We start from the raw sequence: 26663 nt of genomic DNA on the forward strand, positions 1-26663 counted from the left end.
AGGAAACTGATGATCGAGATCAGATTAAAGGGTAAGAAAATGAGGAAATCTATGAGGAAAGAGGAACTAAATCTTTTGCTAGTCTCTTCATTGATAATAGGAAATCAGGTAATGGATTGTCTTTAAAATTCATACTATCTGCCAAGGTTTTAAATATCGGTTATCGGGGATTTATCGGACGGCTAAAATCCTTATCGGATAGCGGAAATCGGGGATATATCGGGGATAAGTAGTATTTATCGGAGTGATATACTAAATGATGTGTATATATAATATAACAATTAAAAAATGTAATCTAATCATGCTTAATGAAATATAAACATACCAAAATGTAAATCATCATGTTTAGAATCATTAACTAACTGTAGAAAGCGAAACTTGCATCATAGCCTTGAAAAAATATAATGTTAGTCCAAATTGGCCGATAATCCCGATAATCCCGATAAAAAAGTCTTACTTATCGGCTGATAAGTGTCGATAACGCCGATAAATCGCCGATAAACCTAGAAAAACGATAACCGATTAAAAATCCAATTTATCCTAGCGGAGAGCTCCTAAATCCGATAACTCGGCCGATAATATCGATTATCGGCCGATATTTAAAACAGTGCTACCTGCACAAAACAATACATTTTTGTTCTCTGCTGATGAATGGAAGGAGGGAGAAGATCTTTTGAAAAATACTTTAATTGGGCATGTTATTGGGTTAAATGTCAAATTTAAAGCAATGAAAACCTATGTAAACAAACTATGGGGTAAAATCTCTATACCTAAGGTTTCTTTAATCAAACAAGGGTTATTCCTATTTGATTTCAAACTGAGAAGCAGATGAAAGAAGTTCTTGAGGCAGGTCCTTGGTTTTTTGGCTCAAGACCTTTGATGCTGAAACCTTGGAGTATTGACACTGATATGGACAAGTTGCAAGATCAATACTATCCTATGTGGGTCCAATTTCCCAATTTGAGGTTGAACCTATGGAGCTCAACTGGAATAAGTAAGATTTCCAGCCTCATTAGAAAGCCAATTGCTATTGATATGCTCACTGTCACAAGGCAGAGATTGAGCTATGCTAGAGTGTTGCTAGATGTTAAACTACCATTGGAAGAGCCCTTACCTGATTGTTTAACAATTCAAGGACCTGATGGTAAGAACTATAAGCAACCAGTGTTATATGAATTTAAGTCAAAATGGTGTTCATCATGTTACAAGATTGGTCATGATATTGAGCAATGCAGAAGCATGAAGATGAAGAAAGTTTGGGTTCCTGTCAATAAACAAGTTGGAAAGGATACTCAAGGTGATATTATGCATGTTTCTGAGTCTAAACATACAAAGGTGAATCTAGAAAATGAAATCAATTTAACTAGAACATCAAGTCTGGAAATTCTGGATGTTGAAAAACATGCACAAGCTGGAAAACATGCACATTTAACTAGAACATCAAGTCTGGAAATTCTGGATGTTGAAAAACATGCACAAGCTGGAAAACATGCACAGTCTGGAAATAAGTATAATGCTTTATCTCCCACAACTGGATATGAGGTTTCTTCTGGCTTTCAAAATGTACCAGTTACACAGTATAATGCTTTATCTCCCACAACTGGATATGAGGTTTCTTCTGGCTTTCAAAATGTACCAGTTACACACTTTCAGGAAAACTTCTCATCTCCGGTTATTAATGCATCTGGATTCACCAGTGTAAAACGAGCAAATTTAGCCAAAAGAGTCTTTTTTTGCTGAAGCAGCTTCTGCAGAGGTTCAACCATCACAGTTCTTCTTATTAGAACAGCAGACTCTTAATCCCTCTTGTGTGGATAGAGGGGGAAAATCTTACTAAATGCATTTTGCTATTTGGAACATTAGAGGATTTAATAAATCCTCTAAGCATACAATAGTTAAGCATTTTATACAAGAGTATAAACTCTCTTTAATAGCTCTCCTAGAAACTAAGATTCCTGAAAATAAGCTCCCTATGTTAGCAAGGAAAATTACAAAAAGCTGGAATTGGATATCAAATGTGCATGAAGCCAGAAAATGCAGAATATGGATACTCTGGGATTATGAGTCCTTGTCAATACAAAATGTTATATCAACTGAGCAATTCATTACTTTCTCTATTGAATCCAGATATGGTAAATTCTCTAGTTTATGCACAATAGTTTATGCACTCAATCAAATGTCAAGCAGGAAAATCCTTTGGAGGAAACTGTTGGAATATAAGCAAAATGTAACTGGTCCATGGATTATTGGAGGGGACTTTAATACAATTGCAAGTAGTGAAGAGAAAATTGGAGGATTGCCAGTATCTGAAGCTGATACAGAAGATTTCCAAAATTTCATCAACACTGGTCAATTGATGCATTTAAGAACTACTGGCTGCTATTTTACTTGGTGCAATAAGCAAGAGGCAGAGAGCAGAATCTGGACCAGATTAGACAGATGTAAGCAAGAAGCAGAGAGCAGAATCTGGACCAGATTAGACAGATGTTTAATCAATGAAGACTGGGTTCATCTTTATACCTCCAGTCAGGTGGAATATCTTATGCCTAGATGCTCTGATCATTCTCCAGCTTTATTATCCATTGTTGATGATGATGTGGAGGGTAAAAGACCATTCAAATTCTTTAATATGTGGGTGAAACATTCTGATTATTTCTCAACTGTTAAGTCAATTTGGGAGCAAAATATTGAAGGATACAAAATGTTCAGTTTCCACTCTAAGCTCAAAAAGCTGAAGTATGCTTTAAAGGAATTGAACAAAAAGCACTTCATGAATATAAGTGAGCAAATTTGTAGAGCAAAGGTTGAGCTAGATGATTTACAGAGACAGCTTAGCAATAATCTCTTCAGCTCAGACTTAATTGCAAGAGAAAAAGAATGCATCAAGAAATATGACAGGTTGCTTGACTGTGGATACTCATTTTACAAGCAAAAACCCAATATTAACTGGAGTCTGCAAGGGCATAATGGGTCAAAGTTATTCCATTCTATCATGAAAAAGAAAAGACATCTCAATAAATTCTGTCACTTCATATTGAGGATGGGATTAGAATTACTGATAAATCTCAGGTGATTGCTAAAACTATTAGATATTATAAAAATCTGCTTGGTACCTCAGTTCCTACCTCAACTCCTAATCCTATGGTAATTACAAATGGACCTCAACTCACATCTGATCAAAGGCTAATGCTCAGTCTACCTGTAGAGGAAATTAAGAAAGCTATCTTTTCTATGTCAAATGACAAAAGCCCAGGCCCTTATGGATATATTGCATTCTTCTTCAAAACCACATGGGAAATCATCAGTGATGAATTATTTGAAGCAGTTGAGGAGTTCTTCAACTCAGGAAGATTGCTTGGTACATTCAATGTCACTTCTATCACTTTAATTCCTAAAATTCTCAACCCTCAGCTTGCTTCTGAGTACAGGCCAATATCTTGCTATAATTGCATATACAAAATCATATCTAAAATCATTGCATCTAAGATCCAAAAAGTTATGGGTTCTTTAATTAGTGATGCTCAAAGTGCTTTCATTAAGGGAAGACTTATATCCAGCAATATCCTCCTGGCACATGAAATCGTCAAACATTATGGCAGGAAGCATACATCCCCTAGAGCAATTTTGAATATTGACTTGAGAAAAGCTTTCGACACAATTAGCTGGGATTTTATCAGAGTAATGTTGGAAGGTTTGGGTTTTCCTGAAATCATGATTTCCTGGATCATGAAGTGTATTACAACATCTAAATTCTCCATATCTATTAACGGTTCTTTTCATGGATATTTTCAAGGAGCTAGAGGACTTAGACAAAGAGACCCAATTTCACCATACTTGTTTGTTATTGGAATGGAGTACTTGTCTAGGAAGCTAAACACACTCAAGGATGATAAGCTCTTCAAATTTCATCCTAAATGTTCAAATCTGAAGCTAACTCATCTTATCTTTGCAGATGACCTCTTATTGTTTAGCAAAGCTGATTTGTACTCAATATCAAGATTATGATACTATCTTAAGGAATTCAGTCAAGTTTCTGGGCTGGAACCAAATCCTTCAAAGTGCACTGTCTTCATGAGTGGGGTTGATGATAATATGAAGTATCAAATTTGTGCTCATCTAAATTTCTCTGAAGAAATTTTACCTATTAGGTACCTGGGCATGTCATTGATTTCAAGAAAGCTTTCTTGGCTTGATTACAATCCCCTTATTAACAAGATAGCAGACCAAATCCATAGTTGGCAAGGTAAGAGCTTCCTGTCATACGCTGGGAGGTTGCAGTTAATAAAGTCAGTTATTATGGGCATTCAATTTTTTGGATAAGCAATTACATCTTACCTATAAAAGTGCTAGAGAGGATTGATAGCATGTGCTCTGATTTCTTATGGGGACACAAAATTCATTTGGTCTCTTAGAATTCAGTTTGTCAGGATTTTAAACAAGGTGGTCTGGGTTTGTTTTCTGTCAAATTCTGGAATTATGCAACAGCTGCTAAATTGCTTTGGATGATACATCTCAAAAAAATCATTCTTTGGATCAGATGGGTTCATGACCACTACTTGAGACAAACTGATATCTGGCAGGTTCAGGTAAAAGAAAGTGACTCATGGATGTGGAGGCAACTTATAAGAGTAAGGAATATTTTGAAGAACAAGTCTGGAAGTGTGGCTAACTTGATGAATGTTATAAATAGCTGTTGTACCAATGGCAAAGTCAGTATCTCTTCTATTTACAGAGCTATATTCCAGCAACAGAGCTTGTTTGAAGGATCAGATACTATCTTGGGGGTGGCATTACCCCAAGCACTCATTCATTCTATGGCTAGCATCCCTTTCTAAATTACTCACACAAGATAGATTGTGTAATATGAGGATGCTAAGCTCAAATCAATGTGTTTTATGCTCTACTGGTCATCAAGCTGAGACCTGCCAGCACATTTTTTTTGAATGCTAGTATTCTGCTTGTGTCTGGAATAAAGTGATGGAATGGATGAAATTCAATTGGAGATCATGTTCATGGGATCTGATTTTGAACTGGTATAACAGGAGCTTGAGGGGAAGAAGCTACAAAAAGAAAGTGAAAAGAGTTACACTGTCTGTTTCAGTGTACATGTTATGGCAAGAGAGGAACTACATAATTCTCCAACAGCAGAGAGCAGCTAGAAGCCCAGATAATCTCTTCCGTGCAATTAAAATTAGTGTATATACAAAGATTTTGAATGATAAAATACCACAGTATATGATACAATATATAGAAAGCCTATCATAATGAAGACTGGATTTCTAAAATCAGTCTGTTGATTTGTAACTTTGATATGTACAAAACTTCTCATACTTGGTGATGAATAAAATTTTTATTCATTGACCAAAAACAAATACTACAGGTAGCGACCTTTTTAGAACACTACCAATATAATAAAATTTCTTTAGCTCATGTAATTGCCATAAATTACAATTAGTTTGTGGTGTCATCTTTCTCACTTTATTTCCATACAGTTAGTTTGTGATGCATCTCAAAGTGAGTATACTTGCTCAGATTCATGTCTGAATGTCTGACAACTTATCTTGGTTACTATTCTTATGATGATTTTTTTAAATGTTTATTTTAGTATCATTGTATCACAAGGGAAATATTAAAAAATAAGAAAAATAAGATACCTACCGTAAGCTCGACATTGTAAATCTTAAATGTTAAATGTTCTTTCTTTCTTTGCTACTACTCTTTTTTTTTGTTCTTTTCATGATCTATTATGATTTTTTTATTGGGTTAATTTTTCTGCAATAAAGGTGTTTGACGAATTCCTCTTCAATCAAGTGGAGTACAAAAAGGAAAGCCAAATAATTTTGCTGCTGCTTTCAATGGAAAGAACCACAGAGTCCTCCGAGACATCGAAATCTTTACTCCTCTTTCAAGGTATGGGTTGTCTTTCTTTGAATTCCGAATTAAATATATAGATATGTTTTATTTATGGATCTTATGCTTTTGTTTTGAATCTTTTAATATACCAATCAACGTAATTTGATAAAAGAAAATCTATTTATCTACGATAATTTCAATTCATAATGTAAAGTTGTTTATAAACAAAATATTAATAAATAAAACTAAAGTGGCATTATACAAAACGCTAGAAGCAATACACACAGGGGTACATATTATGTGTTAACAAAGAGCACTAATCCATGCTTTGCACGGAGTAACCACTAGTTGTATGTGATACAACTTGCTAATTTTGGTGTAAGGACTTGCATATTTGGAAATTAAGTAAATCAGGATTCATGGGGCACTTAATTTCTTTCTCTAGTGGCACTTAATTTCTTTCTCTAGTTGTAGCCACTTGACTTGGTTATATCAGCGTTGAAAGTTAATGATAGAAAGGATAGATGAGATGGAGTTCAACGATTTGATTTCCTCCTCTAATTATAAAGGAGTTGATACGTGCATTAGAGGAGGAATATAGCTAATGTCGATCAAATAAATTACGAGAAATGGGAGAGTATCCTGCACTCTCATCCCAACCATCCAAACTCATTGTACTCATGAATTATTTAACATGAGGTATATTTAAGGCTCTAATTAAGAGCTAACTCAGGACATGGGAAGACCAATGAGGGTCGGTAGGTTATGAAACTCCTAAGGTAATTTCTCTTATCGTTTCACCTGTTACTTTTTTCTCCATATATGTCATTTATCTTTGTATGGTAGGGGAAAAAAGCTTGTCTTAGTGATATTGTTGTGCTATCTAGAATCACATTTAACAATTTAAAATGCAACATTTGCTAGTCCCCCCATCTCTTCTATACTTACTTTCCTATCAATTTTTATTTTTGCTTTTAGAAACCAACATGAGATGGAAGAGAGAATTAGTCATCCCCTAGGATGAAGTGATTAACCCAAGTCATGTATGTTCATTCGTATGAGATGGTGGTAATTTTTTGAGTAGATGGAGACAACAAGGAGCTCATGTGTCTTCTACTCATGGCTGCTACTATTCAGTCATACCAGGCTGGCTGAAACGATGACAAAGTGGAGATGTTACCCACAAGTTAAACTTTTACTCATGTAGGTTTTTTCTATTTGGAGTAACATTTAATTAAAATTAAGCTTCATTAAACTTGTTGAAGGTAGTTGTATGAGCAAAAGCTGCATCTTAAACTCATTAGTATTTACATTTACAGATGAGTTGTGTGTATTATTGTATGAGACTTTCAATATATAAATGGTACTCTGTGTGTGTCTCTGTGTGCGTGCGTGCGTGTGTGGTGTGCGTGTTAATTACAAAATACAAATTACTCAGTGTGTGCACACACACGTCAGTTACAAATTACTGTTCAATTTTGAAAAGCCTCTTGTACGGTTACTTCAATGGTTAAACTTCAAAGCCCGTGCAGTTAGCAAAAATACGGACAGTTTTATTCGTAATATCTATCTGCATACTTGTCTTATAGAGGATGAAGTTTTTTCATAGTAGATTCAAGATGCTACCGATTTGTAATCTGGATGGTTTCAAATATATGCTTCAATAGGGAAGCTTACCTTCTTTTACTTCTTTTTGTTAAATATATTAAGTGCACATAATTGTAGGGTATTATCACATTTTGATCAGCAAGGCATATTTATGTGTTCAGGAAGCTTCGATAGCCAGGCATATATGTATCAGAGCTCCAAATCTCGCCTCCAATTAATTTATATTCCCTTGCTAATCGAAATTATATCCAAATCCAAAGTAACATTAAGATTGAATAAATTGAGTTGGAAATTCTCGGTCCAAGGTTCACTTCTGACAGTGGTCAACATTTAATTTAAATTCGAATATGAAACTGAAATCAGATCTGAAATTGAAGACAACTTAATTTTCTGATTACAATCTTGTTTCCTTCAATCGTGACGTTGTATCTCTGAAAATTCAGTCTAGATTAAGTTTTTATCTTTGATCCCTGCAGCTTTGCTTCTCTTTGTTGTGGTTTCGTTTTCTCATGAAGATTCTCCTTGTGAAGACCACTACGTTCACAACCTCCATTTTATGCTAGGTCATAAATATCCACCATTGTTTCCTAGATTACAAAATGCCGCTATATACAGATGTCACTTGCTTCACATCATAATGAAATCGTGAAGCCATCATTATATGTTCAATTTTTTAACTTCTTAATCTTGGATACATCTATAGGTCTTCGATATGTTTGTAACATCTCAGTCTTGTGGCCTTGTATACATCTATTATATGTCTTTGATATGTGTAACTCCTACCATAAATTGGAAATTTCTAAATACACCAAAAGGAGTATCTGAAATGTCCACATCAAGTATCTGTATCAGAGTGTCAAAGTCAATATGCATCTGATACGTGTATGTCTATTTCATCAAAGTAACCATAAAATATGGACAGTTACTAGTAATTGACTGTTCCTCAGATTGAACTATCCAAGGTACAGTTGCCTTAGTGTGCTTGTCGCCCAGGAGGCGGGTTCTATGTGTATAGGGATGACAAGGGTTCTGACTATATTAAAAACCTATCTGAGGTTTCCTCTTTGACTCTTTCCAAATTTCGAGGCAAGGAGATTTAAGGTTAGTTGCATATGCTGGATGAAATCAAGTTTGATTATTGGAAATTCTCAGTATTTAATTAATAGCGAAGGAAAAATTCACTTGGACAAGAGGCTCAAGGCAAGGTGATACACGTTGGTATTGATAATTAAGTCAGAAAATCAATATTGCTATATGAGAAAGGTCTAGGATAGCTATGGTTGGTTCAAGTCATTAAGGTTACAGCATGAAGATGATACAGTTGCCATTCAATGATGGGAGAAAAATCAAATTTAAGAATCTAAAGCCTTTATTTATTTCATCGAGAAAACTTTTAGTCATTGCAATTTGGTTCAACGGTGATGTTCAGATGCAAATGGTAGCTTCTCTTCAACATACTCTAGTGTTCCCTTGAATACGAGAAAGGTTAACAGGCTCAATTGGCAACTTACTATTTGTAAGAGCAAATAGGGATTTTGCCGGTCAGAAAGAAATTTGTTAATTAAGTAGTACATTTGCTTTAGTTAATTTAGTACAACAGAAAAGAAATATGGCTCTGAAGTCTATGTGGGTTTCTACTAAAATTATTGAGATGGTGTATTAACTGTTGGCGGTGCTTTTAGACTTAATGAAACTTCAACCGCATCACGTTTCATCCACCACAAGGTAGTACAAAGATCCAATTTGGAATCGCAAGCTAGCCAAAATGCAAAGCCATTTGTCTGCTCGCCATTAATTGCAAACACAAACAATCTTATACACTAAGTGTCCCTTGACGCAAGTTACATTACCCTATAACCTGAATTCAGTAACAGAACGATCATCTCAAACTCAACCCGTAATAATACTCGGATAATACATCTTAAACACCGCTATGCACAAAATACCAATTAATCCAAACATGCTCTCAGGCAACACAAAAGAGAAAAAGAGCAAGAATTTTAAGAAAATTACCACCGCGCCCGTGTTCATGTGACTGATATCCGCAGTAACACCAGGGGCGTTAACAACATCATAGAGATGAAGAACTGACACCAAAGGATTCATCTTCATCAGCATCGCAAGAGGCTGGCCTATTCCTCCAGCAGCACCCAAAATCGCAACTTTGAACCCTGGAGCCCCTCCTTTTGATCGGCAATCCAAGCGCGTCAGTGAAGAACTCTCGTCCATCTTCAATTTAAAAAAAAAGTCAGTAATAAAATCTAGTAGAAAACCTAAATTCAGCAACTGGACTAAAATCGACTGGTCCTCCTCTCTATTACTTCGTGAACCCCTACCAAGATCCCAACTTTTTATCAGAGACCCAAGCATAAAATCGAAAACCAAGAAAAACCCAGAACCGAAAAGTGCAGAAACGTCGAGAATTACGAGAAAATCAGTCAAATTGTAGAGGATTGAAAATTGACCTGAAGGTTAGAGGGGTTCAAGTGAGCAGAGATCCTCGCGATGCGCCGCAAAGCTTCAGATTTGGGCTCCATCGTCTACACTCTGATGTCTGAAAAAAGTTCAAAGAGAGAAGGGAGAAGGGAAATCTTGAGATGGAGAAAGCTTGGCCGCTGGATTGAGTTCGTTGCAGAGAGGAAGACGGGAAGCCGACGCGACCGAGATTAAAAAGGATTGATGATATCAATTATATATATCAATTCAATTTTGTGGAGAATCGGGTAGCGTGCCACTGTGGAAAGTGGAACCTGGACCCCAATCATTATCGTGCTGGCTCAAGTTCCCAGGCTAAATAGCACTTAGAAAAATTCCTCAATGACCCAAAATATAGGATCAATAGGGGGACAAGTGAGGTGTCCCCCTCCTATTAGATAATGAGTTGATCATCATTAATGATGACCAACTCATTATCCAATAGAAGAGGGACACCTCACTTGTCTCCTCTATTGGTCTCATATTTTGGATCCCTGTAGTAAAGCTCTAGCACTTATAAGGGGCCGTTTGGTTGGTTTCCTAAAAGGGGGTGTTTGTTTCAAATCCTAAAATTTCAAGATATGGATTTCAACATAGAATTTGAAATCCATAAATTTTTTTGTGGTTTTGGGATCTCTAAAATGTTGTTTGTTTCAACAAAATTTTAGGATATGAAATACCAAAACTTAGAATGTTTTGTTTGTTTCAAACTTAAATTATAGCATTACAAATTTTAGAATTTGAAATCCCAAATTGTAGCAAACAAAATTTTTGATCACCAAAATAATGATTGGTGAATTTAAGAATTTTTGGTGAGCTTACCCCCCATAAAAAAACAAAAACTCTTGTATTTACTCTTCAAGCAAGCCCATAAGTGAAGATGAAACTGAAACTGAAACATAAGCTGACCCAAAGCCGAGTCTCATATACATGTTAGCTCAGTCAAAGTCACCAGCACAATCAAGTCCAGCAAGCATACAAGGCATTCTATAATAATGATGTAGAAGAATAAGGAGGTAATGTAGCCAAATCAAAAGCAACAAACCCAGCAACCCAAAACACAGACCTCCTGCGGAGTTAATGCACAGACCTCCAGCAACAAATGCTCAAGCACAAGCCACCAAAAAAAAGCACAAGCCATCAAGATATGGTCAACAAGCAAACTGTATATGAGAGTCAAAAATTGAATACATGCCCCTTTAACAAAAAATTAAACAAAACATGTATATGATACTATGTACAAAAGTATGGTTGTGGCTCAAAATTAACCAAAACCTGTAACTGAGACTGTGTACAAAAGTATGGTTTGTTTCAGACCCCAAAAGTCTTTCCCCAAATCAGAGTAGTTGAAACAAAATATACACTCAACGTTTGGATCCTCATAACGAGTAGTTGAAACAAAATATACACTCAACGTTTGGATCCTCATAACTTGCTAGTATGGTTCAAGCTTTTCTGCATAAAGAAAAACAAAGGAATAAAGTACATAGAACAAATATTGCACATGAATGAGATTACCAATAAATTTGAAGTAACCAAACCACAAATATCTAGGGAAAAGACTTACCTGTGTACAAAATTATGAATACCAAGGCTCATAGAATAATGATGTAGAAGAATAAAGAGCTAATGTAGCCAAATACTAAGGTAACAAACCCAGCAACCCAGACCACCAGCATGAAATCTCTTAATAGGACCAAGTTAGGGGCTCAGATATAGGTATTAAAATTGAATACATGGATTGCCTCAACTAACAATGGTGTTGCAATGTAGGTTGCAATCAAATGAATGGATTGCCTCACCGAACATTGTCGATGCAATGTAGGTTGCAATCACATGAATGGATTGCATTACCTAACATTGTAAATGCAATGTAGGTTGCATTCTCATCCTAGATTGCCCTACCTAAACATAGCAACACATTGTAGATTGCATTCTCTTAACTAAGACCATCATCATTGCCCACTTAGAAGAATACAAAGTAGCCAGTGAAAACAACCATTGAAACAAATACACTTGTATTTACCCTTCAAGCAAGCCCACAACTCTATAAAATAAAACTGAAACTGAAAAATAAGCTGACTCAAAGTCTGCCAGCGACAACTCTATAAGATGAAACTGAAACTAAAAAATAATCTGACCCAAAGCGGAGTCTCATATACATGTTAGCTCAGTCAAAGTCACCAGCGACAACCACGTCCAGCAAGCATACAAGGCATTATAGAATAATGATGTAGAAGAATAAGGAGGTAATGTAGCCAAATCAAAAGCAACCAACCCAGCAACCCAGACCACCAGCGGCAAAAACACAGACCTCCAGCGACAAATGCTCAAGCACAAGCCACCAAGTTTAAAGCACAAGCCATCAAGAACAAGTCAACAAGCGAACTGTATATGAGAGTCACAAATCAGTTTCAGGCCCCTTTAACAAAAGATGAAACAAAAGTATGGTTTGTTTCAGGCCCCAAATCAGTTTCAAACCCTCCAAGCAAGCCCACAACAAATACCCAGCAAGGAATACATGGATGATGTAGAAGAATACCCAGCAACCCATTGAATGGATGTAGAAGAATAGCAACCCAAACCATTGAAACAAATACCAAGCAACCCAGCAACCCAGACCACCAGCAACCCAAAAAATTGAAACAAATACCCAGCAACCCAGCAACCCAAACCATTGAATGGGTGTATAAGCTTTCCCAAACCATTGAAACAAATACCCAGCAACCCATCAACCCAAATCATAGAATGATGTAGAAGAATAGCAGAGAAAATGTAGCCAAATCAAAAGCTTCAAACCCAGCAACCCAGACCACCAGCATGAAAACTCATAATAGGATCAAGTAAGGGGCTCAGATATAGGTATTAAAATTGAATACATGGATTGCCTCATCTATCAATGGTGTTGCAATGTAGGTTGCAATCAAATGAATGGATTGCCTCACCGAACATTGTCGATGCAATGTAGGTTGCAACACATGAATGGATTGCCTTACCTAACATTGTAAATGCAATGTAGGTTGCATTCTCATCCTAGATTGCCCTACCTAAACATAGCAAAACATTGTCGATTGCATTCTCTTAACTAAGACCGTCATCATTGCCCACTTAGAAGAATACAAAGTAGCCATACCAATACATATCGTGCAATGTAGGTTGCTATCAAGTATCATATCCAATGATATTTATATAAACCTGCAAAAGAACCAAAGTTATAATGAGATTGCAATTAGAGTAGTGAAATTAGTTACATCATTAAGGTGTTAAACTTACAAAATTAATAACATAAAGCTACACCACTAAGTGTTCAACTTACAAAATTAGTTACATCATTAAGTTGTTAAACTTACAAAATTAATAACATAAAGCTACACCACTAAGTGTTAAACTTACAAAATTAGTTATATCATTAAGTTGTTAAACTTACAAAATTAATAACATAAAGCTACACCACTAAGTGTTCAACTTACAAAATTAGTTACATCATGAAGTTGTTAAATATACAATGAGTTTACAAAAGCAATAGATATGTCAAGTCTTCAAAAGTAGTGCAATATCAAGTTTTCATAAGTCAAACCCTTGCTCGTTGATAATCTTCTCTATAAATAGCTTTTGAGAATTTTTGGTTTTGATGATCAACCTCCTAGATTCTGATTCATGGTCATATCCAATACTCCCTCAGAAAATTCACTCTCATGCGTCATTAGAGCATTCGCCATGGTCTCACTCCAATGCACAACACGTTGATGTACATGTTGATTTTGAATTGAGAACGACATCGTGTCAATTAAACCACGCATGAGAGTCTCATCCTCTTTAGCCTTGCTACTCTTCTTCCTAGGAGTTGATGTATCAATTGATGCAGAAGCTACCCCACTAGAAGCCTTCGATTTATTACTTTGAGAGTTGTGGTTTTGCCCACTTGATTTCTCGGACTCAAGACGTGGGCTTGGGGACAAATCAACCTCATTATCACTAAGTATTACATGATCCTCATCTCTATCCGTATCATGTTGTCTAGAACCAAGCTTTTCAGTCATATCTTTGGTGAAATCACCCTTTGCTTGGTCATCTCCCGCGATATAACACAAGTTCTCATAGTGAATGAGGGGAGTGTTCAAATACTCCTTCAATCTAGAGCTATTGCATTTTTTTTCCTGTACAATGAAATGTTGCAAAATCAGTTACTAAGAAGTAAATATTCAAAGTTTGCTTATTTATCAAAAATATTACCTGTGTCCACCTATCAAAACAATCTGGATCCATGGTGACAATCTTAGTTTGTGGATCATAACCAGCCCCACTCATGTCCATGACAGTGCGCATATCAAAATATTTACCCTTCAAGGACTTGACATGGTTCATGACATTCTCCTTTGTGAACTCAGTGCCACACTTCTTGTTGACCTCCTCTGCAGCTCTTCGATATGCAAGCACCTTAAAGTTTTTATCAACTTTAAGACCATCCTTTGCCATCTGAGCAAGGAAGGGGATTAACACATCATCATTCTTTGCAGTCCATTTAGCATTAGGCACCCCCCTTGTATTCTCTTTTTTGTACAGCACCTTTGGTGGCATTTTTCTTTTAATAACTGCCCGCTTCTTGCTTTTGCTTTTGCTTGGTGAGGCAGCATCATCCTCAAGGTCAATTGCCATTGGCCTCTTCAAAGAATGAGTCTCACTTGAATGGGTACTAGGGGAAGTGTGGATAAGTGGGTGGCCACTGTTAAGCATATTCATAAACGATATGGGTTGTTGAGTCATAAATGAGTAGTTCATATCATAAGGATTGTAAGATGGATAAGTCGGTGGAGCAATGTATTGGGGTGGAGGGAATGGTTGTGTAGTGGGTGGTGGGGGAACCGGGAAGTATGGATAAGTGGGTGTTGTTGGTGTTCTAGGTGAAGTATTCCTGAACTTATCACTTTCATTAGAATCTGCCATGACTGATTGCTACAAATTAAAATAGACAAATAACAAATTTCAAACCTCATGTTAGTACAATAATAGAGTACGGACATCAAAAAGTAGCATTCATAACGCCCGATCCAAAAAAATGTATGCAAACAAGCCACTAAGCTCATATAATCAAGGTTGCAAACAAGCACAAAATTAAACAGAACCGCAAGTTGGATATACACAAAAATAGCATGCGAAAATGATAATATACTCATTTATCCATGAGTATTGTTGTAACATGAACGAATACATAGAGGTAGTAGACAATATATAAACGAGTACAATACCAAAAGGAGAATATAACTAAGATTACATCCCGATCTCGGTTGTGTCTCCACCGCGCCATTTAGCACAATAATCTTCCCACATTTCAATTGCAATTTGATCCCTCTTTGCTCTCCATTCATTTCTTGAATCTCTTTCCTCTCTTTGTGTCATAGTTTGAGTAAAGTCAACAACACCCTCTTCACCTTCATAAGCTATTTCATCTCCATCCTCTTCAATATGGTTATCCTCATGCAACAACTCATCGCCCGGGTCTTCTATGGCGATATAGTTATGAAGTATAGTACATGCAATAACTATATCAACTTGAGTTGGAAAAGGGCAATGTGGCTTCGCGGATAGGATTTTGAAACGATTTTTTAATACCCCAAATATTGATTCAATTTTAGACCTTAGGGATGAGTGTCTTAAATTGAACAACTCTTGTCTATTATTGATTGGCCTATCCTTGTGCTCATTTAGATGATACCGCACTCCTCGATATGGGGAGATAAAGCCATGCATAGTAGTGTAGCCCGCATCACATAAATAATATTTTCCTACATTTATCAAAAAGAAATTTAGTATATTTTTTAATTATAATTAAGTAGACATACTTTATTTGATTGATTTATTACCGTCGTAAACTCTCAATCCGCGAGGTTGTGGTCTAGATAACGCGTCTTGCAAAACTCTATAATCATTTGCGGATCCCTCCCATCCAGCTAGAACATACGAAAATAACTTGTTGGGAGTGCATGCAGCTAGAACATTTTGAGTTACACCTTTACGACCTCTAAAACGTGCAACAAGGCTAGCGGGAAGCATGGCGTCGATATGGGTTCCATCTATCATGCCAATACAATCCTATATGATACATTAAACAGTTATTAATAATAGAAAGGTAAAATTAATTGTTTGATTATGAGTAGTTATATTATAATAATGATTACCTTGAAATAAGGATAATATAACGGGTTAGTGGCAATCTCTGGTGATACTTCATTTGGTGCTTGCTTCATGTACCGCCCCCTTAAACGACCAACGACTTCCAAGCACTTGTTAAAGTATTTTGAAACGGTTTCCCCCGATCTTATGAAATGTGACCTAACAATTCTATTTTTTGTTTTATGGCCTAATATATTAAGGAACATGAGCAATTGTTCTTCTACTTTAACAACCCGTCCATCTTTTAGTAGACCAGTATATCTCATTATGCTAACAAGATTATGAAATGCACGCGGCCTCATTCTAACATAAGCCCTACAACTCTCATTATAGCCACTAAACACACGACTTATGTGCCTAGCTCTCATATCTATCTTCTCTTTATTTTTCACCTTACATTGATAAGTGATTGATTTCCGTCTACTACGTATCCTCATCAAACATGTAAACATACAAATCACCGCGGATATAGTAGCATTAGAAGCCATCCTCGTTAACATCTCTTCATCAATGTCGTCCATCTACATTGTTTTAAAAAAACTCACAAAGTCACAAAATTGAAAAAAGCACAAAAACAATCTATATAGTATTGATCATTCATTGTTGATAATATTTGTTGCGAGCTGGAACTTTTGGTAAATGAAAATTTTGGTGGAAAATGAAAACTGAAAAATTGTGCATCCTCATTGTTTTACTTTGTTGTACTTCTCTATGCATACAGATGATATGGTTCTCATGACAAGCTTGTTAAACAATTCTAAGTGATCAATACTATCCGCCCATTTGATATATTGATAATGCTTTCTCTGATTAAGAGGGAATCCAAAGCATGGCATGTTAGCTAATTAGACATATATTGTTGTTTGGATTGTGACTTAAGCATTGTCATGACTGATACATCTCGAGCACATAATTAATTGTGCCAAATAACTAACTGATTTAATTGTGACTTAAGCACAGTCAGGACTGAAAAATAGATCCGAAAATTTTAGTCTAATAAGTGTGCCAAATAAACTTGATCAAACTAAATCAATTGCATATGCCTTACCACATATTAATTTCAGCTAGAACACCCCAATAACAAAACTAAATCCATCAATTTTACAAAGAAACCCTAATTTATGGAGGAAGGCAACGAGTTTTACCTGCCGAGGAGGAGACACAGTTGGTCAGAGAAATGTTCGGGCAGACAGAAGTCCGGTTGAAATAACCGAATCCCCAAATCAAGTTACCCCCAAAACCTCAAGATGAGTGGAGAAGAGGCAAGGCGGCTTGCCTGGGAGTTGGGGACGCTGAGGAGGAGGCGGAGCCCGCTGAAGTTGGGGTGGAGAGGAGGGAGGGGGTGGCGTCGCAATCGGGGTTCGGCGGGAACGAGAGCTAGGGTTTCGCGCGGAAATGGAGACGGCGGGTAAAAGAGGACCCAGACGAAAGCGGTGAGTTTATGCTTCGCTATGGGATCCGGAGTTGGGAGAGCGGAGTTAATGCTGAGCTGGACGCGATATGTCAGAAATCCAGCCCACATCCACTACAAAAAGTAGGATTTTAGAAATGCTAAAAAATATTAGTATTTTATAGTTTGGGAATTTGATATCCCAAAAGTTTTTTTGAAACAAACTTGATTTATGGATTTCTAAAACCTCAAAAAACCACTTTTTACATCCCAAAAACTCAAATCTACACTATATCCCAAAAAAAAACAAAACAAACACCCCAAAACCAAGAAAAGAAAATCGGTACAATGAAACCAATAAAATAATAATTTTATTCATTTCCATCCTTAAAACTCACCTACAACATTCAATAAAATAATATTTTTATCCTCCAACTTATCTCATTTCATCTTATTTCTTACCTTTAAAAATAAACCAAACACAAGAAATGTGTCACATCATCCAACTCATCACATCTCATCTTATCTCAATTTTTTAAAATCACACACATCATCCAATAATATTGTGACAACTCATCTCATCTCATTAAACCTTCCTTTCCATCCATTTTCTTAAAAAAACAAGAAATTGATTTCCTTAAGTATGTGTCACATCATCCAATAATATACATCCAACTCATCTCATCTCATCTATTTTCTTATTTTTAAAAATGAATCAAACACAAACAACCTCAAAACATCATCCAATAATATACCTCCAACTCATTTCCTTATTTTTTTTAACCAACCAAACAACCTCAAAACAAGTTTTTTTAAAAAAAAATCACTCACATCATCCAATAATAAGGTGATAACTCATCTCATCTCATCTCCTATTCTATAGTTTAAAAATCACTCACATCATCCAATAATAAGGTGATAACTCATCTCATCTCATCTCCTATTCTATAGTTTTCTTCTTTTTTAAGCCAACCAAACAACCTCAAAACAATTATTATAGGAAATAGGTTTTCTATTCTTTGATTTCCCTTTTTTTTTGCGAAACGAACAGCCCCTAAAAGAAAAAAAAATTGGAAAATCAAAGAATAGAAAATCAAAGAATAGGAAAACTTGTACTATGGTTGATTGGTTGGCTAAGGGGCCGTTTTGTTGGTTTCCTTAAAACCAAGAAAAGGAAATTGGTACAAGGAAATCAATAAAATAATATTTTTATCCATTTTCCTCCCTAAAACTCACTCACAACATCCAATAAAATAATATTTTTCCTCCAACTCATCTCATTTCATCTCCTTTCTTACCTTTAAAAATAAATCAAACACAAGAGATGCGTCACATCATCTAACTCATCACATCTCATCTTATCTCATTTTTAAAAATCACACACATCATCCAATAATATTGTGACAACTCATCTCATCTCATCTCATTAAACCTTCATTTCCATCCATTTCCTCAAAAAAAACAAGAAATTGATTTCCTTAAGTATGTGGCACATCATCCAATAATATACCTCCAACTCATCTCATCTCATCTATTTTCTTATTTTTAAAAATAAACCAAACACAAACAACCTCAAAACATCATCCAATAATATACCTCTAATTCATTTTCTTATTTTTTTTTAACCAACCAAACAACCTCAAAACAAGTTTTTTTTAAAAATCACTCACATCATCCAATAATAAGGTGACAACTCATCTCATCTCGTCTACTATAAGGGGGTGTTTGGTTCAATTTCTAGAAATTATAGGAAATGTTTTCCACTTAAAATATGATTTCCTTGTATTTCTTAAAAAAATTATAGGAAAAGTTTTGAGAAATCAAAAAGTACTAATTTTCTTGTTTTTTGTACTTTGCTTGTTTGGTTCAAAACAAGAAAATGGCTCATAACTTTATAGAAAATAACAAGATTTGGTAGGTTTTTAATTAAATATGGTATGTGTCAGATTTCTGGTGATTTCCTCTCATTTTGAGAGGAAATTGTTTTTTGTAAAATTTGGTAGGTTTTGATTTTTTATAGAAAATATTTCTGTAAATTTTTTGTTGAACCAAACACAATTTACAGAAATCTCTGGAAAACTTTTAATTACAAATTTACCATTGTCAGATGTTTTGAGAAAAGTTTTCTCAAAAAGTGTGCAACCAAACAACCCCTTAGTTTCCTTCTTTTTTAAGCCAACCAAACAACCTCAAAACAATTATTATAGGAAATAGGTTTCCTATTCTTTGATTTTCCTATTTTTTTTTGTGAAACGAACAGCCCCTAAAAAAGAAGGAAATCAAAGAATAGGAGATGAGATGAGTTGTCACCATATTATTGGATGATATAAGTGATTATTTAAGAAAACTTATTTTGAGGTTGTTTAGTTGGTTAAAAAAATAAGGAAATGTATTATAAGAAACTTATTTCCTATAATATGTTATTTTCTTGTGTTTGGTTCATTCTTAAAAATAAGAAAATAGATAATATGAGATGAGTTGTCATTATATTATTAGATGATGTGACCCACACTTAAGGAAATCAATTTCCTTGGTTTCTTTGAGGAAATGAGTGGAAATAAAATGTTAATGAGATGAGATGAGTTGTCACCATATTATTGGATGATGTAAGTGCTTATTTAAGAAAACTTGTTTTGAGGTTGTTTGGTTGGTTAAAAAATAAGGAAATGTATTATAAGAAACTTATTTCCTATAATAGGTTCTTTTCTTGTGTTTTGTTCATTCTTAAAAATAAGAAAATAGATACGATGAGATGAGATATCATTATATTATTAGATGATGTGACCCACACATAAGAAAATTAATTTCCTTGGTTTTTTTGATGAAATGGGTGGAAATGAAATGTTAATGAGATGAGATGAGTTATCACCATATTATTGGAAGATGTAGGTGATTTTTAAAGATGAGATAAGATGAGTTGGATGATATGACTCATTTCTTGTATTTGGTTTATTTTTAAAAGTAAGAAAAGAGATGAGATGTGATGAGTTGGTGGATAAAAATAATATTTTATTGATAAAAGTGTATAGATTTCCTTTTTTTGGGATGAGTTTTATGGATGGAAATGGATAAAAATAATATTTTAATAGAAAAAGTACAAAGATTTCCTTTTCTTGGTTTTTAGGAAACCAACCAAATAGCCCCTAAATAACAAAAAGTTTCACTCATTTTTCACTTATATACCCCCTTTTCTTTTTGCAGCGTTCATATAATCTAGGTTTATAGGTTCAGCACTTTGATACCTAGTTTTGTTGTACAACGTGAGAATTTTCACCCCAATATTCTCAGAAAGATAACATGTCATTGCTACGCGGGAATATTCGGATGAAAAAAATTCACATTTACGCAATAAAAGGTACCGAATAGTTAATTTTAAACAACTTAAGGTATATAAATGCTGTGAAAAAATGAGTAAGCATATATAAGAGCAAAAGGAGTAAAACTATAAGGTATTTAGGAAGCACTAAGCACGTTTAGCAAGTGATCAAAGTGGCTGATAAGCCAGTTTGAGATGTTTGGCAAATGAGTACTTATTTTTGTTTATAATCAATCAAAAAATACGCTACGTTTATACCCTACTTTTATGGATGGATTGTAGACCACAAGGGTTGACCAAGTAAAAGATGTTGGAAAAATTATCAAATAATTAAAAATTATAGCATGCAGATAAATCCGAATAAAATAAATAAGAGATTAGAAATTCAGGCCTGACGGGAGCAGTCGTGTATTCACTGCCCTAGAAGATTGAGAACCCGCCTATCACCCTGACGCAGATGGTTCCCTCCCCCCTAGTGGTAAAAGCCCCCGGAAACGACCGGCCTCTGCACTCGGGCGAGAGTGCAGAGCTTCAGCTCAGATGAAGGAAGTTGCCCAAATAAACCGTAGCAAATCAGAAAAGAGGCTTTGGAAGAAAAGAGAGAAGGAATGTTCTTGTTATTTTTCTTATATTTTTTCGAGAAGAGAAAGGTCGTATATATAGGCTTTTAGAAAACTGTTACAAAACCCCTCAATAAATTCGGTAACGTTAACCATAATTGTATAACCGTTACCAAAGTTTTAATTGCATGTTTTAATTATAATATTTATTATTATTCATGAAGGCAAATTTGCCTTTTTCTAATAAAATATCCAACAGTCCCCCCCAAAAGGCAATATTGACTGAAAACTCAAAAACCAATAAATAAATCACAAAAATCATAAATCAATTATAGGTTGGGCAACCTTTTGTATCGTGAGTTCGGGAGAGGTAGCTTCCGGCTTTGAACCTTTCCTTAGTGAGTTCATCGCCACCTGAGGGACATAATGGACTAGGCCTTGAATTAGGCCCCTTTAATCATGTATTGATGAAAACACACACAATACGCTTCATCTATTGAGCAAAACGGGTTGAGCGTTAAAGGCCATGCTCATAATAAACCGACTCATGAGAGTTTCTAGGGGTTAGCCCAGCCCCTCCTAACTGCGGCCATCACGGTTCCTCTCACGTAGGTAAGTCCTCAAAGGGTACTACACTTGTTTATTTAATACCCCCCACAATACACGCGTTGGACTTATTAAGAGTAAAACTCAGCCTAGCCAGCTGTATCATAAGAGCATCGTCATCATAGAGAAGGGATAGTAGAAAATGCTACATAATGATATATAAATATATCTAGGTCGATGCTCCACACGAGAGTCACTTGTCCAGCTTGTTTCTACCACATTGAACCGACATTGGGACTACGTCTCCAAATAAGGGTTGGGTTGCCGCTGTCAGTGACCTCATCTATGGGCTTAACCCCATCTCCCTCGATGAATCCAGAACCACACTCCTGGATAATCCCTTAGTCAAAGGGTCAGCAAGATTTTTCTCAGACTTTACAAAGTCCAAGATCACAACTTTGCCTAATAGGCGTTGTACAGACTTATATCTTATTTGAATATGTCTGTTATGTTTTTTATTTACATGTACTTGCTTTAGAAGCTCTATGGTAGATCTAGAATCAGAGTGAAGAGATTGACCTTAATATCTGAACATTTCAAACTAATGTGGAACTAAAAATTCTGCAGTTATGCATATGCACATACATGAATGAAATTAATAATAGATACATGCAGAGCATAATAGGATTTCGTATCTTAAAATATATTTTTGTAGCTTAAAATATATTTCATACTTCATAATTCAAATGCATAAAATTTTTAAAATTTTTCTCTTATAAGAGGTTACAAATTGGTTGCCTACAAGGAGACCTTCCAAATTTAAATCGATTGTCTACAAATGAGACCTTCCAAATTTAAATTGGTTGTCTACAAAAGAGACCTTCCAAATTTATGTTGCCATTTTCTAGTACCACCTCTCATACAAATAATAATAATAATAATAATAATATTTGTACATACGTGCTTTAAATTTTACAAGTGCATTCTTGCATAAAACATTGTAATTAATCATATAACAAATGCAAGTTATCTAAAAGGACATATGAACATTTATTGCAATATCCATCATGATGCAATAAAAGAGATGAACTTTACATTTGAAGATTTGAAATATAATCCACCATATAAAATAGCATATAAAATAGAATTTTAAAAGATGCACCACTTTGATTTGGTTCGCTCATATATTGATCATTTATCATTAGGCAATATATGATGCAAGAAGCATTGATCATTTATCATTAGGCAATATATGATGCAAGAAGCGTAATTAAATAAATGCATATGAAATTTTTCTCATAATTTCGGTCCTCTTATTCCAAACCAAAAACTCCTAAAATGAAAAGATTAAAGTTTTACCCGGGTAGTTAGCCAGGTAAGGATAGTAATAGAGGTTGATCAAAGATCAATTAAGTACATCGTTCCTTACAGAGCGCGTTACGCAACCCTTAAACATTGCCTTAGACACCAACTAATCCAAGAAAACTTAAATCGGTTCACTCAATGAGTTTTTATTCCTTAACAGTATATAGAAACTTTAAATTATTTCCTGCAATCATTTAAATTGCCTAGCAATTATACTACAAACATATGATGGATAAGGCCGAGGAGGGGTTTACCTATTGATGTTCGAACCTCATGATTTTCATGTCTTGAGAGTAAAAACCCATCTGCTGTAGACAACTGCCACATAAGTTGCTGAACAAATTTGCATTCACTTTTACCACCTTCTGTACTAAGCTTATTAGATGCATAAATACACTAAAGTATGGAATTATTAATAGAAGGCACCATATTATTGATAGCTTAAAGAAATGAAAGTATTAAACCATGAACAAATCCGGATATTACAAAGAATCTATGCTCACCCAGATCTTACTTAATAAATGTACATGGCAGATGCTAAAGACCCAATAGATTATGTTAGAAACAAATCAAATCAGATCAAAAGTTCAAGAAACATAAGGTGAAAGCAAATATACGAACTTGAACATGGTGGTAAGAATAATTATTTTTATTATATACAAGTTCAAAAGAGAGTGGAGCCACAATGGAAACCGTTTTTCAATTATTGCAAAGTTACAGTCAAGGTAATTTTACTTATAAAGCTCAGTTATTATGCAATCATGACTTTTTTTTGGACACTTTAATTGCAAAGCATGTTAGCGTGTGACATTACGCTTTAGCAACATAAAATCGGACATCTCGATTCTTAGACCATAAGCCACTCATAGCACGATAATTGCAAGTCATTTGCAATTAGATTTTAATTATCATCAAATAAAATCAATTAAGATAATTAAACAATTAATTTCAATTAATTGTAATTAACTGTTAAAATTAATTAGCTGTAATTAAATAAATGTAATAAATGCAATAATTAACTAATCAATAATTAACAGTTAAAATTCTTGGATGAACAGTAACAGAAATATAATTATTATTATTATTTCAACAATACTATTACTATTAATTAATAGATAAGCAATTAGCAGAAATATATATATATATTTTTTTAATGAACAGTAATTTTTCATTTTATAATGAGCAGCAATTCTGATTAAATTGCGAACAGTAATAGCAAAATTTTTTAAATTTTTTTTACTTTTTTTAATTCGGATGAACAGTACTGTCTCGAATGAACAGTAACTTTAAAAATTATTTTTCGGGTTTAAATCAAAAGCTATAAACACCTCAATCTTCTAGATTGTTGGAAAAATTATCAAATAATTAAAAATTATAGCATGCAGATAAATCCGAATAAAATAAATAAGAGATTAGAAATTCAGACCTGACGGGAGCAGTCGTGTATTCACTGCCCTAGAAGATTGAGGACCCGCCTATCACCCTGGCGCAGATGGTTCCCTCCCCCCTAGCGGTAAAAGCCCCTGGAAACGACCGGCCTCTGCACTCGGGCGAGAGTGCAGAGCTTCAGCTCAGATGAAGGAAGTTGCCCAAATAAACCGTAGCAAATCAGAAAAGAGGCTTTGGAAGAAAAGAGAGAATGAATGTTCTTGTTATTTTTCTTATATTTTTCCGAGAAGAGAAAGGCCGTATATATAGGCTTTTAGAAAACCGTTACAAAACCCCTTAATAAATTCGATAACGTTAACCATGATTGTATAACCATTACCAAAGTTTTAATTTCATGTTTTAATTACAATATTTATTAGGGAAAAATGTGTCAAGGCCCCAAAAAAAATTAATGGGATGTGATCTAGCCCCCTGTATTATTTTGTGTGTTAAAGCCCCCAATACATAAAGCAATTATCTTCAGCCCCTACTTACATTTCCAAGACAACAGTGACACAAATATTTTTCCAAAACCCAAATTTGCCCCCGTCTCTCTTCCCTCTTCTCAGCTGGAACTTTTCTCCCCAACCTCCATTTTCCTCCAACCTCCATTTTTTTAACTTTCATCCTCTCACTAAAAACCTCCCCTTTTCCTTCAATCTCGCACTCCCCTCGATCTGAAATCTCAATTTCCAATGGCGAAGGCCACGAAATCAAAGAAACACAGCACCACGGGAAAGGGCAAAGTGACCCCGATCCAGATCGCCTTCATTGTCGATCGCTCCCTCGCCGACAACAATTATGAAAACACCCTCGCCACTTTTCGATCCGAGGCCTCCGACCTATTCTCAAAGACCAAGGGCAAAGAGGTTATCTCGCCGCCCTTTCCCCCCAAATTTCTGGGATAAAAAATCTGATATTTTTCCTAATTTTAGGGCTTTTTTAATGTGTCGAAAGGGTTGTTAGGATTGGGGGATATACTGAACAAGTATATAATGTTGAAGGAGCATAGGGTGATGGTGGATCAGGAGAAGAGGAGGCTCGAGATCACGTTTCAGCTCTTACTAACTTGAATAATTACCGAGAACTTTCATGTGGTTTCTCCCCCTTAAATAATAATAATAATAATTTTTTCAACAAGTTAGAGAGTTCATGTCTAATAAAAATAGTTCGCAATAATTTTGCCCGATAACGATTATTGATACTCTTACTAACTTGGACGATGACAAGTTGACACCGACGCTGTTATATCCAGAAAATTTAGATATTGGTTTCGAAATTCACAATAAAATTTAAGGAGAGGGGGAAAAACAAAAAAATCAAAAAAACAAGGGATGGCTGTTAGTTATAGGATGTGTATCAAAACTGAATATTATGGTACATAATATGTACATAATCTTGAGGTTATTGTGTACATAATATATACAAATCATGTACAAAATCTTCAAGTTTCGATACACTATTAAATCTCAGACACTTGTACATAATATGTACATGTCCTTCAATCAATTACGATACTGTCAAATCCCATGATTAGTAAGAATATGACATGTTTTCTATGTTAATTTTAACTGTTATATATATTAACTTTCATCATTATATGTTAACTCTCCTCATAACATGTTAACTTTCCATCTGAACATGTTAACGTTTATCATAATATGCTAACTTTCACTGTTACATGTTAACTTTTCATCTGAACATGTTAACGTTTATCATAATATGCTAACTTTCACTGTTACATGTTAACTTTCACCATAATATGTTAACTTTCTTCATAACAGAATGTTAACTTTAAACAAAGCGTGTTAACTTTCCTCGTAGTATGTTAACTTTTTATACTGAATGTTAACTTTTGCTTATTTATGTTAACTTTATCCAAACCTGTTAACTTTCACTGTTTTATTTCAGGTTTGGATGAAAGTTAACATAAAGAAGCAAAAGTTAACAT

General features: G+C 35.0%; 3 protein-coding genes across 4 annotated transcripts; 1 reads left to right on the plus strand and 2 right to left on the minus strand.

The window, feature by feature from the left end:
• LOC109847772 lies at positions 1838 to 3073 on the plus strand. Its single transcript, XM_020417012.1, has one exon. The coding sequence runs from the start codon at positions 1838 to 1840 to the stop codon at positions 3071 to 3073; it is 1236 nt and encodes a 411-aa protein (XP_020272601.1).
• Positions 9337 to 10145, minus strand: LOC109849515 (malate dehydrogenase, glyoxysomal-like). The gene is made up of 2 exons (XM_020419363.1): positions 9927 to 10145; positions 9337 to 9690 (listed from the first exon to the last, which is right to left on the minus strand). The coding sequence occupies exons 1-2, from the start codon at positions 9996 to 9998 to the stop codon at positions 9352 to 9354; spliced, it is 411 nt and encodes a 136-aa protein (XP_020274952.1). The 5' UTR covers positions 9999 to 10145; the 3' UTR covers positions 9337 to 9351.
• LOC109850454 lies at positions 13037 to 16285 on the minus strand. 2 transcript variants are annotated; one of them, XM_020420475.1, is made up of 3 exons: positions 16113 to 16285; positions 15798 to 16026; positions 13037 to 13131 (listed from the first exon to the last, which is right to left on the minus strand). In XM_020420475.1, the coding sequence occupies exons 1-3, from the start codon at positions 16179 to 16181 to the stop codon at positions 13106 to 13108; spliced, it is 324 nt and encodes a 107-aa protein (XP_020276064.1). In that variant the 5' UTR covers positions 16182 to 16285; the 3' UTR covers positions 13037 to 13105. The 2 variants fall into 2 exon arrangements, 1 of the variants encoding a protein (XP_020276064.1); XR_002249442.1 differs by lacking the exon at positions 13037 to 13131 and adding an exon at positions 15627 to 15719 and having other exon boundaries at positions 15798 to 16285.

This window comes from Asparagus officinalis, chromosome 7 (assembly GCF_001876935.1).
Source record: "Asparagus officinalis chromosome 7, Aspof.V1, whole genome shotgun sequence".
In the NCBI taxonomy this organism is placed as follows: domain Eukaryota; kingdom Viridiplantae; phylum Streptophyta; class Magnoliopsida; order Asparagales; family Asparagaceae; genus Asparagus; species Asparagus officinalis.

Excerpts from the sequence above, each read along its gene's own strand:
- LOC109847772 (XM_020417012.1), top strand. The coding sequence starts at position 1,838 with ATGCATTTTGCTATTTGGAACATTAGAGGATTTAATAAATCCTCTAAG.
- LOC109850454 (XM_020420475.1), bottom strand. The coding sequence starts at position 16,181 with ATGAAGCAAGCACCAAATGAAGTATCACCAGAGATTGCCACTAACCCG. Across the intron at positions 16,027-16,112 it reads TATATTATCCTTATTTCAAG|GATTGTATTGGCATGATAGA; the intron begins GTAATCATTATT and ends TGTATCATATAG. Across the intron at positions 13,132-15,797 it reads CGGATTGAGAGTTTACGACG|GTTTATATAAATATCATTGG; the intron begins GTAATAAATCAA and ends GTTCTTTTGCAG.
- LOC109849515 (XM_020419363.1), bottom strand. The coding sequence starts at position 9,998 with ATGGAGCCCAAATCTGAAGCTTTGCGGCGCATCGCGAGGATCTCTGCT. Across the intron at positions 9,691-9,926 it reads TGAACCCCTCTAACCTTCAG|ATGGACGAGAGTTCTTCACT; the intron begins GTCAATTTTCAA and ends TTTAAATTGAAG.